Below are 15,198 nucleotides of genomic sequence, written 5' to 3' on the forward strand. Positions count from 1 at the left end.
TCTGATCTTCTATTGACCATAAATTCCTTTGAGGATCATTATTTAATATGGTAACATTTTTAACTTCTAGTACCGGTTAATTCAGATATTTCAGGTTCATTGTAGGTTCAATGAACTACAAAAAAAGAAACGTGATGATCCATGAGGAACTTAATATTGTTTTAATCCTTAACACATTTAATCTTGTATTACTTGGAGGTTAAGGATTTTCTAAACCTGATTCATCACCTCATTCACATTCACAAGTAATTTGGTTGTTCCTGTGTGTCTGACACTAAATTTACCTAAAATTGGTAAACATGTTCCCAGTAACATTCTGATTTTCTTTAAATACATTCACTTCATATTAGAAAAACCCTCTGCTAAAATATGTTTCAAAAGGGAAAATCATGACTATGATATTAATATAAAATGAACACAAATTAAAGATTTTATTTAACTTATTAATTAATTAAGAGACTAGTAAGAGAGTAAACTGATTTAAAGAGAAATTTGAAGAACAGATACATATACACATATACATACATATTTGTATATGTTTGTGACTGTGTGTATGAGTGTGTAGACAATCAGGAATACTTAAACAAATTGGTTAATCTGTCCAAAACTGGTTAATATACTATAAGACAATAAATATAATGATTGGGGTCATCTTTTCTAATGCACATAAAACAGTCATATCTCTAGTGAATATATCATTCTAGTTGTAATGAGAAAAATCATATATACAACTATTCTTTGTCTACAACTAACTTCATAGTTACAAAACAGGCCAGGAAGACAATTAAAGATGAACACCCTTTAGAAACAGATTATCCAGGGAGAGTCTGACAATGCCTAGCACTCTACTGAAAGGACACCCAGTAATCTCTTTTGACACTTCCAATTTGCCATTTCTCCCTGGCATCTATATTTCTTATTTTCTAAATATTTTATTCATGGTATAAAATCACATTGTTATTGGTATGGTAATATTTTATGCCCAAATTTCATCCCTCATAGAAACATTCAAGATTTACAAAAATTATAAAAGTTGTTTAAGTTAATATGATAAAGTAAATATTTTATGGCACACTTTTTGTCAAACAATTAGAAATGCTGTTTACAATAACAAGCTCTACCTTCCCCAGGGTATAAGAATCTAGTGTTAGAAATTATTATCTCACAGCTGAAACATGACAATTCTTCTACTCAAAGGAGAGCTGCCATCCTCAAAAACATAAATCTACACACTTGGCACTCCAAATCCACAAGTTCCACGTCCGTAGATCCAACCAACCTTGGATCAAAAATATACAAAACTATATCCAATATCCTGTGATAACCCATAATGGAAAAGAATATGACAGAATTTGAAAAATAATCTATATATGTATAACTGAGTCACTTTGCTGTACAGCAGAAATTAATACATTGTAAATCAAGGATATGTCAATAAAATTTAATGTATATTATATAGATATAATATATACAAAAAAATTCCAGAAAGTTCCAGAAAGCACAGCTTTAGTTTGTGGCAATCCAGCAACTATTTACATAGCATTAAGTTGTATTAGGTGTTGTAAGTAATCTAGAGATGGTTTAAATTATAGGGCAGGATGTGCTTAGGTTATATGCAAATACTACACCACTTTATGTAAGGGACTTGAGCATCCTCAGATTTTGGTATCTGTAGGGGGTCCTAGAACCATTCCTCCTTGGAAATCGAAGGGGATTCAAGTCTCAGATGTGGAGACTGTACTTCAAGACCTCTCCTAATCCTCCTGTGATGGAATGAATATGGAGAAAGCACTCTTTGAGGACATTAGAAACAAAATGCTGCAAAATACCATGGAAATCCATGTGAACAAGGTTTAAAACAAATTTAAAATTTTAGATGACACAATAACAAAATATAATTGTAATTTAACGTTTGTAATTCTAAATCTTTTTGTAAATTTTAAGTGGCGCAAAGAAAGTTCTTTGTTTTGAAATGATTATAGATTGAATTTTTTCAAACTTTTAAATAGTTATTGGAATTAACAACAAAACCTAGATTTGCTGTAGCAAGAGAGATCACAAATCACAGAAATATAAAAATCAAATGTTTATTATATCATGTGGTAGAAATTAGGCATATTGGGGGAAAGAGGGGCGGAACACCATTAGATAAATATGTATTATATTGATGCATATTTTGGAACATCAGTCTAACCTCTCTTGTTCTTAATTAGCACTTAACCCTATCTGATAAATAAATTTGCAAAAACAACAACAAATTCTAAAATTTTAATGTGATTCCAGATTTACCACAGATATAGTTGTGGTAGTGTTATGCATGATCATCTAATGAGGCTTCAGTGTCTGAGGTTTAAGAAATAGCCCATTTAAAAACTTCAGGGTCTTAGGACTTTTGCAAATAAGTTTTATATTTGCTATATTTCCATTGATTGATAGAGCAGATGAAAAGAGCATAGAGAGAAAGGGAACTATTTTAATATCCCTCCTCTCCTTTTATAAAAATCTTTGAGTTGCACAGTTTGATTTTTTTTTTAAATCAGTTTACTCTTACTGCTTTACCATAGAATTTTTCCAGACTTTAAGTATAAGTAAATACAGGTTTAAAAAGTACCTTTTGTCTTAAGGGAAAAAAGACAAAAATCAAAACTCTCCATTTTTATAAATTAAAATGATATATTCATAAAAACTCTAAGGATTTAAGAGTCTTATTTGTTATAGATTGATATTTAAAAGATATAAAAAAGGCTCATGTTTGGATTTCTTCAACAGTTTGCTGCTTATTCTAGTTTTTATTATTTTTTAATTATAAAGTTTTATTCATAACACATATAAATGTTTCTTAGTAGAACATAGTGTATTTCTACCTGGAATTTAATTAGTATTTTTTTATCTTGTTTACAGTAACAATATAGAGGCACAGTGGATTATATATTTTCCTAAGTTCTTTAAAGTTTCTCACTATTTATGTGTCAGTGCTTTACATTTATTATCATCATTTTACAGAAGAAGAAACTGAGGCATAGAGAGGTTAAGATTTCTAAAGTTATACAATTGGTAAATGATCGATCTGATTTTAGAACTCATGTATTTTTGTGACAGTATGTAAAGCATTTTCATAAACATTTCATTTGATCCTGTTCTGTAAGCTATTAAGATACTATGATTTCCTTTTATCCATAGTCTAGGACACGGAGTTTTATATGTTTTTTCTCAGATTGCATAGCTAGTAAGTGGAGTCAGTGAGCCTAGAATCTCCAGATTTTGGAGTACTGATCTAGTGCTGCTACTGCATATTAAAAACAAAAAAGAAAAAGTCATGCTAAAAGTCTCACAGAAAACATAGAGTGTATATGAATAAAAGGACTTTCCTAGAACAAAGGTGACATCCACCAAAGCAAGAAGTCCCAGACTTTAAGAAACAGCGTGACATGTTTGGGAAAACAGGCAGTCCATCTGTCTGTAAAGCCTCAGTGGGCAGAAACTGAATCCAGAGTGTGTGCTTTGTCCCTGAGAAAGGCAGGCACAATGTAGGAGTTAGAGAAAGAACCCTAGAGGTAGCCGCCATGTATTGGGATGACCTTGACAAGCCGCTTCAACTTTCACTGCCTCAGCTTCCCTGTCTGGAAATTGGGAAAGATCATTGTGCATGACCCAATAGGGTTTTTATGTTGATTAAATTAATTGTTGTTTGTAAAGTGTTTAAAATATTACCTGGTATAATAGTATAGTAAGCACTCGGGGTGTGTGTGTGTGTGTCTGTGTGTGTGTGTTTGTTTTGTGTTTAAATAAATCATACATAATTTGAACATCCAAGGAATTTCCAGAGCAAAAATATGTGGGATAAAGCTGAGATTTGGAAATGGAGGATTCTACTGGATATTATTATTCAAGAAGATTAGCCCAGGGACAATTTAGTCAGCACTCCTAAATGTTTCAGACTGCCTTTTTGTTGTTTTTAATGAATGGGTATGCAGCAACTTTAAACTCTTGGACCCTATTTTTAGGGGACATTAACAAAGCCTGACAAAGGTAGAATGGAATCATTATATAGAGAACTTTATATACCAAGATTAGATATTCATATGTAATGTTGTGGGATATGGAGTACTTTTGCCAATTTTTACTGGGAAAATGAAATAATAAAAATATATAAAATTTATTAAACCCTTATTGTATGTTTAGCACCGTTCTAAGTGTTTAACTTTAATCCTCGCAATGATCATATTATTATGTCACACAGCAGATTGGTACAAAGCCAGTCATTCTAGTTCATGGGAACGAGCTACTCTCCAGTCTGCTTTAGGCAGAGAGAGCATGTGTAGGATGGACAAAAATGGGAAGAGACTAGAGCTGGGGGAGCAGTATGCTTGTGGGAAAACATATTCAAATTGAATTCCTAAGACATGATAGGTATCAGTTATTGCCAGTATGCCACATAAAATTATTAGAAACTGTATAACACAAAATTTAATCAATACTATTCACTCAAATGTTTGCCAATTCAGTAACAAAAAATGATCTGATTTGGTTATGTGCTTTCAGATAGTCTCTGGGATTCATAGATATCTAGAGCTAGAGGAGATTGTAGAGAGGTCTAGTTTAATCCTATCTTTGACAAGAAAAGAAATAGAGAATTCTTCTTTTTTCTATCACGTTTCCTCTACCAGTTTCACTGACATTTATTTTACAAACTAGCTAAAATTTACCAGTGAATTCAGAACTTGCTGCTCTTTATAGGTTGCTACAGTAGGCAAAGTGAAAAGCATGAGATAAAGTGAATATTATATGTTCATGGAGCATTATTGAATTACAAGGTTAAGTTATTTTACAAATGATTCACAGATCTATAGCCAGTGGATAGGAATGTATCAGTCCATGTCTTCTGTGAAGCAGATATTAAGGTGGAATTGTGTGAGCTTCAGGGAGTGTGGGGATACAGATAAAAGATAAAAGGGGAGGAACAGAAATGGCCAAGCAGAGCCTGAGACTGAGATGTAGGTCAGCCATCTATGAAGACAGAGAGAAGGCAGAGGGTTGAGGAGGAGGACCCTCAGAGAGCAATGCAGCTCTGAGGGTCTCACCAAACCAACGGGGAGCCTCAGCATGAAGATTACCCTTACAGGACCCCTGCATTGGGCAGAAATGGCCTGGCTCCAATCCCCTTGCCATGTTTTGTCATTGAGGAGAGCGTGGCTGCAGTGGATCCTGAAGGTGCAGCAGCTGCGAGCTGACTGCCCACTGCAGGCTTGGCGGTAGGGAGATCCTAGCAGGCACCCCCACGACTGCCACGGTGGCGTAAACAATAGTTTTCTGGTAGTAAAGAATAAAATGCTGGGCTTCCCTGGTGGCGCAGTGGTTGAGAGTCTGCCTGCCAATGCAGGGGACACGGGTTCCTGCCCCGGTCCGGGAAGATCCCACATACCGCGGAGCGGCTGGGGCTGTGAGCCATGGCCGCTGAGCCTGCGCGTTCGGAGCCTGTGCTCCGCAATGGGAGAGGCCACAACAGTGAGAGGTCCGCGTACCGGGAAAAAAAAAAAAAAAAAAAAGAAGAATAAAGTGCTTGCAACAGTTTCTATTCTGAGTATACCATCCTGCCTGAGTTCTTTTTTTCAGATGCTTAGAAAACTTTTAACAGCCTATCTGCCATGTTTCTTTATTTACATCATTTATTCCCTAAACTGCATTATTTTAGAGAAAAACTTCCAACCTTAGATTTTCATCAGGTTCAAGATGTGATATTGGCTTCTGGAGAGCTGACAGTATAACTAAACCCTCTCTTCTGAGCTTTTCTTTTGATACAGCACTGATTCATTTGTTTAATCAGCATTTACTACAAAAACAATAAATATTAAAGTATGAGTGCATGAGAGGGAATGTTCCAGGAACTGCGTATATTTTAGACAGTGTAGAGATTAGAATGCTTATGGATTTTGTCAGCAGATGAGCCTGGGGATTTAGGCAGAGAACAGATCCTAAATGGTTTTACATGCATTTTATCTAGAAAGTGATGGAGAGCCCTGCATGAGAATGACATAATCAAACTCATGGCTTAGAAGGAATACTCTGGTGGCCAGGTAAAAGATAGGAAAGGCCTGCAAGTAGAGATCCATTGGGAATTTCTTATTGTAATCCAGGAGAGAAGTGAAGACAGAAACTAAAATATTTAAAAGAATTTGGTGATTAATTGGATATAGAAAAATCAGGAGAGGGAGAGGACAAGGTGACTTTATATTTATGGTCTACATCTTTGCTACTCAAAATGTTATAGTCTGGAATCAGCAGCATCAGCATCACTGGGGGCTCATAAGATATGCACAGTCTCAGTCCCCACTCCAGACCGACTGAATCAGAAACTGCTTTTTTCCAAAAGGCCCTCAAATGATGTATGTGAACATTAAAGTTAGAGAATTATTGGTTTAGATCAAGGGTCAGTAAACATTTTCTGTAAGGGGCTAGAGAATAAATATTTTAGGCTTTCTGTACATACAGTCTCTGTTGCTCCTACCTAACTTGGCTAATTGTAGCATAAAAGCAGCCATAGACAATGTACAAATAAATGAATGTGGCTGTGTTCCAATGTAATTTTATTTATAGACCCCCAAATTTGAATTTTATATAATTTTCATATATCACAGAATCTTCTTTTGACTTTTTGCAACCATTAAAAAAATGTAAATTCTTCTAAGCTTCTGAGCTATACAAAAACTGATGGCAGGCCAGATTTGGCTCCTGGACAATTTTTGCCAATACCTCATGTTGGTGAGTGAATGAGTGATGGGCCATCTACAAAGGTAGGAAATACAGGGACAGGAACAATTTGTTGGTAAGATGTGTTGAGGTCCATAGGACAGGTATTATACCACCTTTTAAATAAATACAGATACTGGAGACTAAACAAGCTAATGAGAACGCTTTTATAGTTTCATTCTGGGAAATCTTACCTATTCCCTATATTTCTCTGATAATTACTGTTTATTTGATGAGTTTCTTGCCAATGAGTACAGAGAAAACCAGTCCAGCATATTTTATGCAGTAGATGCCCAAATAGTTTTGATTGATGTCAATGAAAGCAGAGTATTTAATCTTATTAATCAGAAATTTCAAGTAAAATTATACAAAATGTCTCTTTTTTACACTCAGTGAAGAATTCTTTTTACATTGTATCAGACAGCAAGCCATATTTTAGGTAAAAGCAAAATAAATAGGACTTAATTTATCAACGTTTTCACGTAGATGTTAGTTACGATGTGTTAATGCCTGGTCATTTCTTATTTTTTCTCTCCAACCTCACAGCTTTCTCCATTTCCGGGGAAAATAGCCAAGTGGTAATGATTGCCATTTCAGCGGCAGTAGCAATTATTCTCCTCGCAGTTGTCACCTACGTTTTGATTGGGAGGTGAGTTCACAGTCTGTTTTATGACTCACTTTCATTATTGCATTGCTTGCTCCCCTCAGTTGCCACTAAAATCTGAAAAGTGTGGTCAGTAAAATATTTTAACAATAAGAATGTCTCCACTTGTATTGTAGATCTTTCTTTTTTCCCTCCCTTTCTTTTGATTCTCCATCTTTAGTTTTGAGTTTCTTTTTTTCGTTAAATTCTTGCCCCAGTCTCCAACACCCACCACTTCTTTTGACCTCACTCTTGGTTTTTACTTTCTTTTTTCAATTATCCCTTCTCTCATCAAATACACCCCAGATTTCCCTGACACTTTCTCACCCAGAACACTGGTAACACTGCACAGCACTAATCACTAACAATGAAAACTTTACCCTTCATGCATTCTAACAGCAGTCGTTTCAAAAAAAATACTATAAACACTTTCTAGGGCCGTTATAAAAACTGAACTGAAGGGGTCTGCACAGTGGGGAAGCATCTCTCCATATCTCCTCATTAGGCAGCTCTCCAGGATCCCCAGAGAAAGAGGCTTTCTCTAGAGGATTTAGAAAATATGAAGTCATTAAACTTTCACTAAAGCACTTAATTGTTTGTGCAAAATGCTTTATTTTTTTTGTGCTTTGCACATTCTGAACATAGATAATTGTTTTAAGTATATTTTCTTTCTGTGTTCTCTTCCTTTGATTTACCTCTAGGTTTTGTGGCTATAACAAGTCAAAACATGGTGCGGATGAAAAAAGACTTCATTTTGGGAATGGACATTGTAAGTTTCTAAACTATTTGCTGCCGTTTTGGCTTTACCATTTCAGTTTTAGCAGTTGTTGATTTGTAATTGGATAACTTCCCCCCTGACAAAGAGAATTCAAAAGTAGTTTTATGGGAAAATTGAGCAAGTCAAATTTATTTTAAACAGAGAAGGGAATCCACGGCTCTGCATTAAGTAATTTTTACATGGCTGCATTTCAGCATACTTAAGCTAACGTGAAGGGTAACTGGTGGTTTATATTCAAATAATGCACATGATGGGGAGTAGATACTATAGTCGGCTCTGCGTGGCTAAAAGGCAAAGCATATCTTCAATTTCCTTATTACTAACTATTTGCTAAAATCTAAATAGGAGCCTTTTCCCTTTCCTAACTGCCAAGTAAATATAAACAACCTCTGTTTATGTGAAACGGCTTACTCCACTTTGTCAACCAACCAGGGGAGAGCCTTTAGAATAAACTGTTTATTTTGGAGTTATATGATATCCAACTGGTAGGAAAGCCAGGGCTTTTGGCCCTTATTTTAATACCAATCAATTTAGTCTCTTTTTAATATTTCTCTGAAAGAAATACTCTTTTAAGAAGCAAAGTGTTTATATCTAATAAAAAGACTCATTTTTTTTTTCTTCTGGTGAAACAAATCATTCCAGGTATTTTGCTTTTCCAAACCATGGCTGGGTTATTGTGGCAATTACTAATCATCAGCCTTAAAGGGAATAGCATGTTCTCATGGAAATTTGTACAGAGACCATACTCATGCCTATATGCTCTCAAATAATCTCAATGTAACTAATATAGTCTTGTAAGCATTAGTTTCTTTGGCTTTCACTTTTGCTTTCTGAAAATAACTTTCAGTTCAACATACTTCGTGTCAGTAATTGGCTTTCCATCTAAAAGTTGTAGCTTTACAGTAAAAACTTGATGACCTGTTGCCACCATGTAGGAGGAATATAGTAGATGGGAAGAAAAACAAAAATGTTTTCCAAAATGTAAATTGAAGTAGGATGGAGAGAATGGCAGAGTTTGCAGAGAGCACTGTTTGTTTTGTCTCATTGAAGTCATTGTAGAATAATTCACAAAAAAGCCCAAGTGTCTCCTTCCTAATATCAATATCTCATTCCAGATTAGTTAGGTTACCAACTCAAAAGTCTTAAAAGAGTGCATGAACAAATCACAGGATATTTATCTAGCTTTTTCTTCACAATCCCACAAAACACTGAGTCACATTCACCATATATAAATTAGTCAGAGTAGTTGCATTCCTGTGGATTAAGTTGTTCTTAATCTGAGTTGGACAATCGATGTAAATATTGTCTTTAGGACAAGACCATATTGATTTGGTTCTTTATACAGGAATTATACACCTCATGAACTTGCAGCACTGATAAATTTCTGCGTGCCAATTGTAAGCAGGTTTCTCTATCACTTCAATCTGCTTTAGCTGTTGCTTTTTATAGTGGAGTTTGTTGAAACTTTAATTTTCTTCAAATGCATAATATCCTTATGATAGCCAAACAAAAAAGAAATGTGTTTTATCCTAGCTGCAAGGGCATAAAGTATATGCATGTCATAAACTTTCTGCATCTTAATGCTACAGCTGGTTTATTTCAGACCATTTATTTCGTATTACTTTGAAAAGCTCTAGCTATGAACTATTCCCTCCAGCCTTGTTACAAATCCTATAATATTCCTTCAAAAGGAAAGAAATGTGCTTCACCTCCTAAGATCCTGTCCCCTTGCCCTCTCTGGCTGGGCCTTTTTACTTTTGTGCTATCCTTAGGGCAACTCATGCTGGTAAAATGGAAATGTAAATTACTGTGTTTGCACAGAATGAGCTGTAAAGTAGTGCAGCTTAACACGTGTGCATGTGTTTATTATCTGGTTTTCTTGACACAGCCCAGTTACTCTGTGTGTTGCCCTTAATTATTGGTGTGAAGGGATTATGTGCTTGCATCCTGAATCACCTGATTCCTGGAACCTCTGGGGACAGCAGTTAAAAGTCAGCAGCCAAAACTCCCACAGTGAACAGGCCATTTTTCTTGGAGATGTGTGCGTGTGTTTATATTTGTATTGTTTCCCTAAATGTCATGCAGATAGAAAAGCAATTTACTTAACTTTAATCAGTCACAATGAATTGATTGATTTTATTTGGGAATGACTAGTTAATTTTTAGATTAATTAGTAATACATATACTCTCTAGGGCTGACAGGAGCGGAATGGTAACTCTAAAGCACACTTTCAAGGCTGTTTGAAGCCAGCACTTATTTAAAATATTTGAGACATTGTTCCTAACAACTCATTTTATAATCTTCTTTGTCAATTCCTTTTTTAAAATTTAAGTATAGTTGATTTACAATATTATATTAGTTTCAGATGTATAGCATAGCGATTCAGAATTTTTACAGATTATATACCATTAAAAATTATTGCAAGATAATGGCTATAATTCCCCGTGCGATAACAATATATCCTGTTGCTTATCTAGTTTATATGTAGTAATTCGTATCTCTTAACCCCATACCCCTATTTTGCCAGTAAGTCTCTCCCAAATTGATTTCCTTAAATTCAGCAAGGTAAAATATTTGTGATTGTTTATCAGAAAAAAATTTCATTTTCACCCTATTTTTAAAAGAGCTATTTTTTCCCTTGGAAAGGAATGCCAGATTTTCTTACCTTACTATTTCCTGACTTTACTATGACTAGGGGAAAATCAAAATTGGATGATCACATATTCTAGCCTCCATTTGACGTGTCCTCTTTAAAATGTAACCAAATTGACTAAACAAAAAGATTCTGAGAATACTTCATTTCCTAACGTCTTTTATTAAATCTATGGTTACTTTTACTGTTTTCCTTACCCCAAAGCAAGAAAAGTATGATAGCTTTCCTTAATCTGTTTGCTTGTTTCAACAGTAAAGTGTTTTAGTGCTGATAATGTAGAAATAGTTTTAGTGTGATAATAAATTATAGTAGACCACTGTACTAAAGAGTGACTGTTTTTATAGAAAGAAATGATGTTTATAATAAACAGCAGAAGCATGCAAACTGATGCATGAGCTCCAAAGAAACGGACATTTCTAAGCCCAAATTCTGTCTCTGGGAAACCTCAATGATATTCATATTTGTGAATAAGCATTCTTAACATGAAGATACTGATAATGGCAATAGTCTCTGTCATTTACTGGGCACTAACTACAATAACAGGCACTCAACGCTAAGCACTTAAAGAGCAAGTTTTCCAGAGCTTTCTTTCTCTGATGCCTAGCAGATTCTTTGTGCTGCACTATTCAAAGTGGAAGAACTAGAAAAGGAGATTTCTTCAAAAGCTACTCCACTCACAGTTTGCCCAAAGAAAGGGCAAAAAACTTACTATTTCCCCATTTCGGTGGATGTTCACTCCCTAGATGTGGGTGTCATGTCAAATTATCTACACTCTGTCTCTGGATGGAGAGTGGCCAGTCTTTTGCAGTGTCAGGGTCAACACCAGGCAGAGGGAGGAGTGGTGCTGGCCTATCTTCTCCTACATTTTCCATGTGCACCCTCACCTCCCACTCCTATTTTGCTGTCTGAAAATCATCTGAAGAGGGCTTCCCTGGTGGCACAGTGGTTGAGAGTCTGCCTGCCGATGCAGGGGACGTGGGTTCGTGCCCCAGTCCAGGAAGATCCCACATGTCTCAGAGCAGCTGGGCCCATGAGCCATGGTCGCTGAGCCTGCACGTCCAGAGCCTGTGCTCCACAACAGGAGAGGCCACAATAGTGAGGGGCCTGCGTACCACAAAAAAAAAAAAAAAAAAAAAAAATCATCTGAAGAAGTAGCTACGGAAAATAGTCTTTACCTCCCATCTTTCATAATCCATTTATTCTTATGCCTATATTTCTTTACTCAAAACCTCTATGGAGGCTTCCTAGGAACATAAATTATTATGTGATGTAACAAGGCATTCACAAAGTAATCCTGTAGATCAACAAACTAATCATGTCTTAGCCCAGACTCTGAAATCCTGGACTCATTGGCCAAATGTCCATTGTGATGAAGGCTCTCAGGAACAATTGCTGTCATCACAGTCCCTACACCTATTTCATATGAACTATTATACAAAACTGGCTCAAAGAATCTTCAGTAATTCCAGAATGTTCAGCTGCAATTTTGCTAGTAAGATTCTTCTATTAAAAAGTGATATCAGGGACTTCCTTGGCAGGGCAGTGGTTAAGAATCTGCCTGCCAATTCAGGGGACATGGGTTCAAGCACTGGTCTGGGAAGATCCCACATGCTGCAGAGCACTAAGCCTGTGCACCACATATACTGAACCTGCGTGCCCTAGAGTCTGCTCTCTGCAACAAGAGAAGCCACCACAATGAGAAGCCCACACATGGCAACAAAGAGTAGCCCCCACTCCCCACAACTAGGGAAAGTCCGCATGCAAAAATGAAGACCCAATGTAGCCAAAAATAAATAAATAAATTTTTTTAATAGTGATATCAGAAAAAGATAATGTCTGATTTTATTTGTTATTTTAGGATATTAAAAAAACCTTCAATAATATAGTGTGCTAAATGAAAAAATATATCACCATTAAGAATCCATGTCCCAACTGGGGATCCTGTGCAAGTCACAGGCGGATCTACAGGAGGAGCTGCCCAGAGTGGACGCATTGGAGGTGCCTGTGACTCTATGAGTTCCACCTACCCATCTCTATCCATTCTGTCTGAGTCAGGTTACCTATGAAAGGCCAAGGAAGTTTAATTTAGCCATGTGGCTGACAGGGTCTTGGTGCTCTGGCCAGGTGTCACGCCTGTGCATCTGAGGTGGGAGAGCTGAGTTCAAGACATTGGTCCATCAGAGACCTCCTGGCTCCATGTAATATGAAACGGCAAAAGCTCTCACAGAGAGCTCCATCTCAATGCTAAGACCCAGCTCTACTCAACGACTAGCAAGCTACAGTGCTAGAAACCCTATGCCAAACAACTAGCAAGATAGGAACACAATCACACTCATTATCAGAGAGGCTGCCTAAAATCATAATAAGGTCATTGACACCCCAAAACAAACCACTGGACATGGTCCTGCTCACCAGAAAGACAAGATCCAGCCTCATCCACCAGAACACAGACACCAGTCCCCTCCACCAGGAAGCCTACACAACCCACTGAACCAACCGTAGCCACTGGGGGCAGACACCAAAAACAATGGGAACTATGAAACTGCAGACTGTGAAAAGGAGAACCCAAACACAGTAAGTTAAGCAAAATGAGAAGACTGAGAAACACACAGCAGATGAAGGAGCAAGGTAAAAAACCACCAGACCAAATATATGAAGAGGAAAAAGGCAGTCTAACTGAAAAAGAATTAAGAGTAATGTTAGAAAAGATGATCCAAAATCTTGGAAATAGAATGGAGAAAATACAAGAAATGTTTAACAAGGACCTAGAAGAACTAAAGAACAAACAAACAATGATGAACAACACAAAAAATGAAATTAAAAATTCTCTAGAAGGAATCAATAGCAGAATAACTGAGGCAGAAGAATGGGTACATGACCTGGAAGATAAAAGAGTGGAAATAACAGGTTCGTGCGCTGGTCCGGGAAGATCCCACATGCTGTGAAGCAGCTGAGCCCAGGAGCCATGGCCACTGAGCCTGTGCATCTGGAGCCTGTGCTTCACAATGGGAGAGGCCACAACAGTGAGAGGCCCATGTACCGCAAAAAAAAAAAAAAAAAAAAAATCTTCCAACAAACAAAAACCCAGGACCAGATGGATTCACAGGCAAATTCTGTCCAACATTTAGAGAAGAGCTAACACCTATCCTCCTCAAACTCTTCCAAAATATAACAGAGGGAGGAACACTCCCAAACTCATTCTATGAGGCCACCATCACCTTGATACCAAAACCAGACAAGGATGTCACAAAGAAAGAAAACTACAGGCCAATATCACTGATGAACATAGATGAAAAAATCCTCAACAAAGTACTAGCAACCAGAATCCAACATTAAAAGGATCATACACCATGATCAAGTGGGGCTTATCCTAGGAATGCAAGGATTCTTCAATATATGCAAATCAATCAATGTGATAAACCATATGAACAAACTGAAGGAGAAAATCCATATGATCATCTCAATAGATGCAGTAAAAGCTTTTGACAAATTTCAACACCCATTTATATAAAAACCCTCCAGAAAGTAGGCATAGAGGCAACTTACCTCAACATAATAAAGGCTATACATGACAATCCCACAGCCAACATCATTCTCAATGGTGAAAAACTGAAACCATTTCCTCTAAGATCAGGAACAAGACAAGGTCGTCCACTTTCACCACTATTATTCAACATAGTTTTGAAAGTTTTAGCCACAGCAATCAGAGAAGAAAAAGAAATAAAAGGAATCCAAATTGGAAAAGAAAAAGTAATACTGCCACCGTTTGCAGATGACATGATACTATACATAGAGAATCCTAAAGAGGCTACCAGAAAACTATTAGAGCTAATCAATGAATTTGGTAAAGTAGCAGGATAAAAAATTAATGCAAAGAAATCGCTTGCATTCCTATACACTAATGATGAAAAATCTGAAAGAGAAATCATGAAAACACTCCCATTTGCCATTGCAACAAAAAGGATAAAATTCCTAGGAATGAACCTACCTAAGGAGACAAATGACCTGTATGCAGAAAACTATAAGACAGTGATGGAAGAAATTAAAGATGATACAAACAGATGGAGAGATATACCATGTTCTTAGATCAGAGGAATCAACATTGTGAAAATGACTCTACTACTGAAAGCAATCTACAGATTTAGTACAATACCTATCAAACTGCCAATGGCATTTTTCACAGAACTAGAACAAAAAATTTCACAGTTTATATGGAAACACAAAAGACCCCAAATAGTGAAAGCAATCTTGAGAAGGAAAAATGGAACTGGAGGAATCAGGCTCCCTGACTTCAGACTATACTACAAAGTTACGGTAATCAAGAAGGTATGGTACCGGCACAAAAACAGAAATGTAGGTCAATGGAACAGGATAGA

General features: G+C 36.5%; 1 protein-coding gene across 2 annotated transcripts in view; it reads left to right on the top strand.

Annotated features, from left to right (window-relative positions):
• The window catches only part of EPHA3 (EPH receptor A3), a 373,968-nt gene that overhangs the window by 296,256 nt on the left and 62,514 nt on the right, over positions 1–15,198 (top strand). For both annotated transcript variants that reach the window (XM_060099806.1, XM_060099807.1), the window contains exons 8-9: positions 7,294–7,396; positions 8,092–8,159. In XM_060099806.1, the coding sequence (XP_059955789.1) occupies positions 7,294–7,396; positions 8,092–8,159 (171 nt within the window). The remainder of the gene's footprint in view (positions 1–7,293; positions 7,397–8,091; positions 8,160–15,198) is intronic.

Source organism: Mesoplodon densirostris, chromosome 5, assembly GCF_025265405.1.
Source record: "Mesoplodon densirostris isolate mMesDen1 chromosome 5, mMesDen1 primary haplotype, whole genome shotgun sequence".
In the NCBI taxonomy this organism is placed as follows: Eukaryota; Metazoa; Chordata; class Mammalia; order Artiodactyla; family Ziphiidae; genus Mesoplodon; species Mesoplodon densirostris.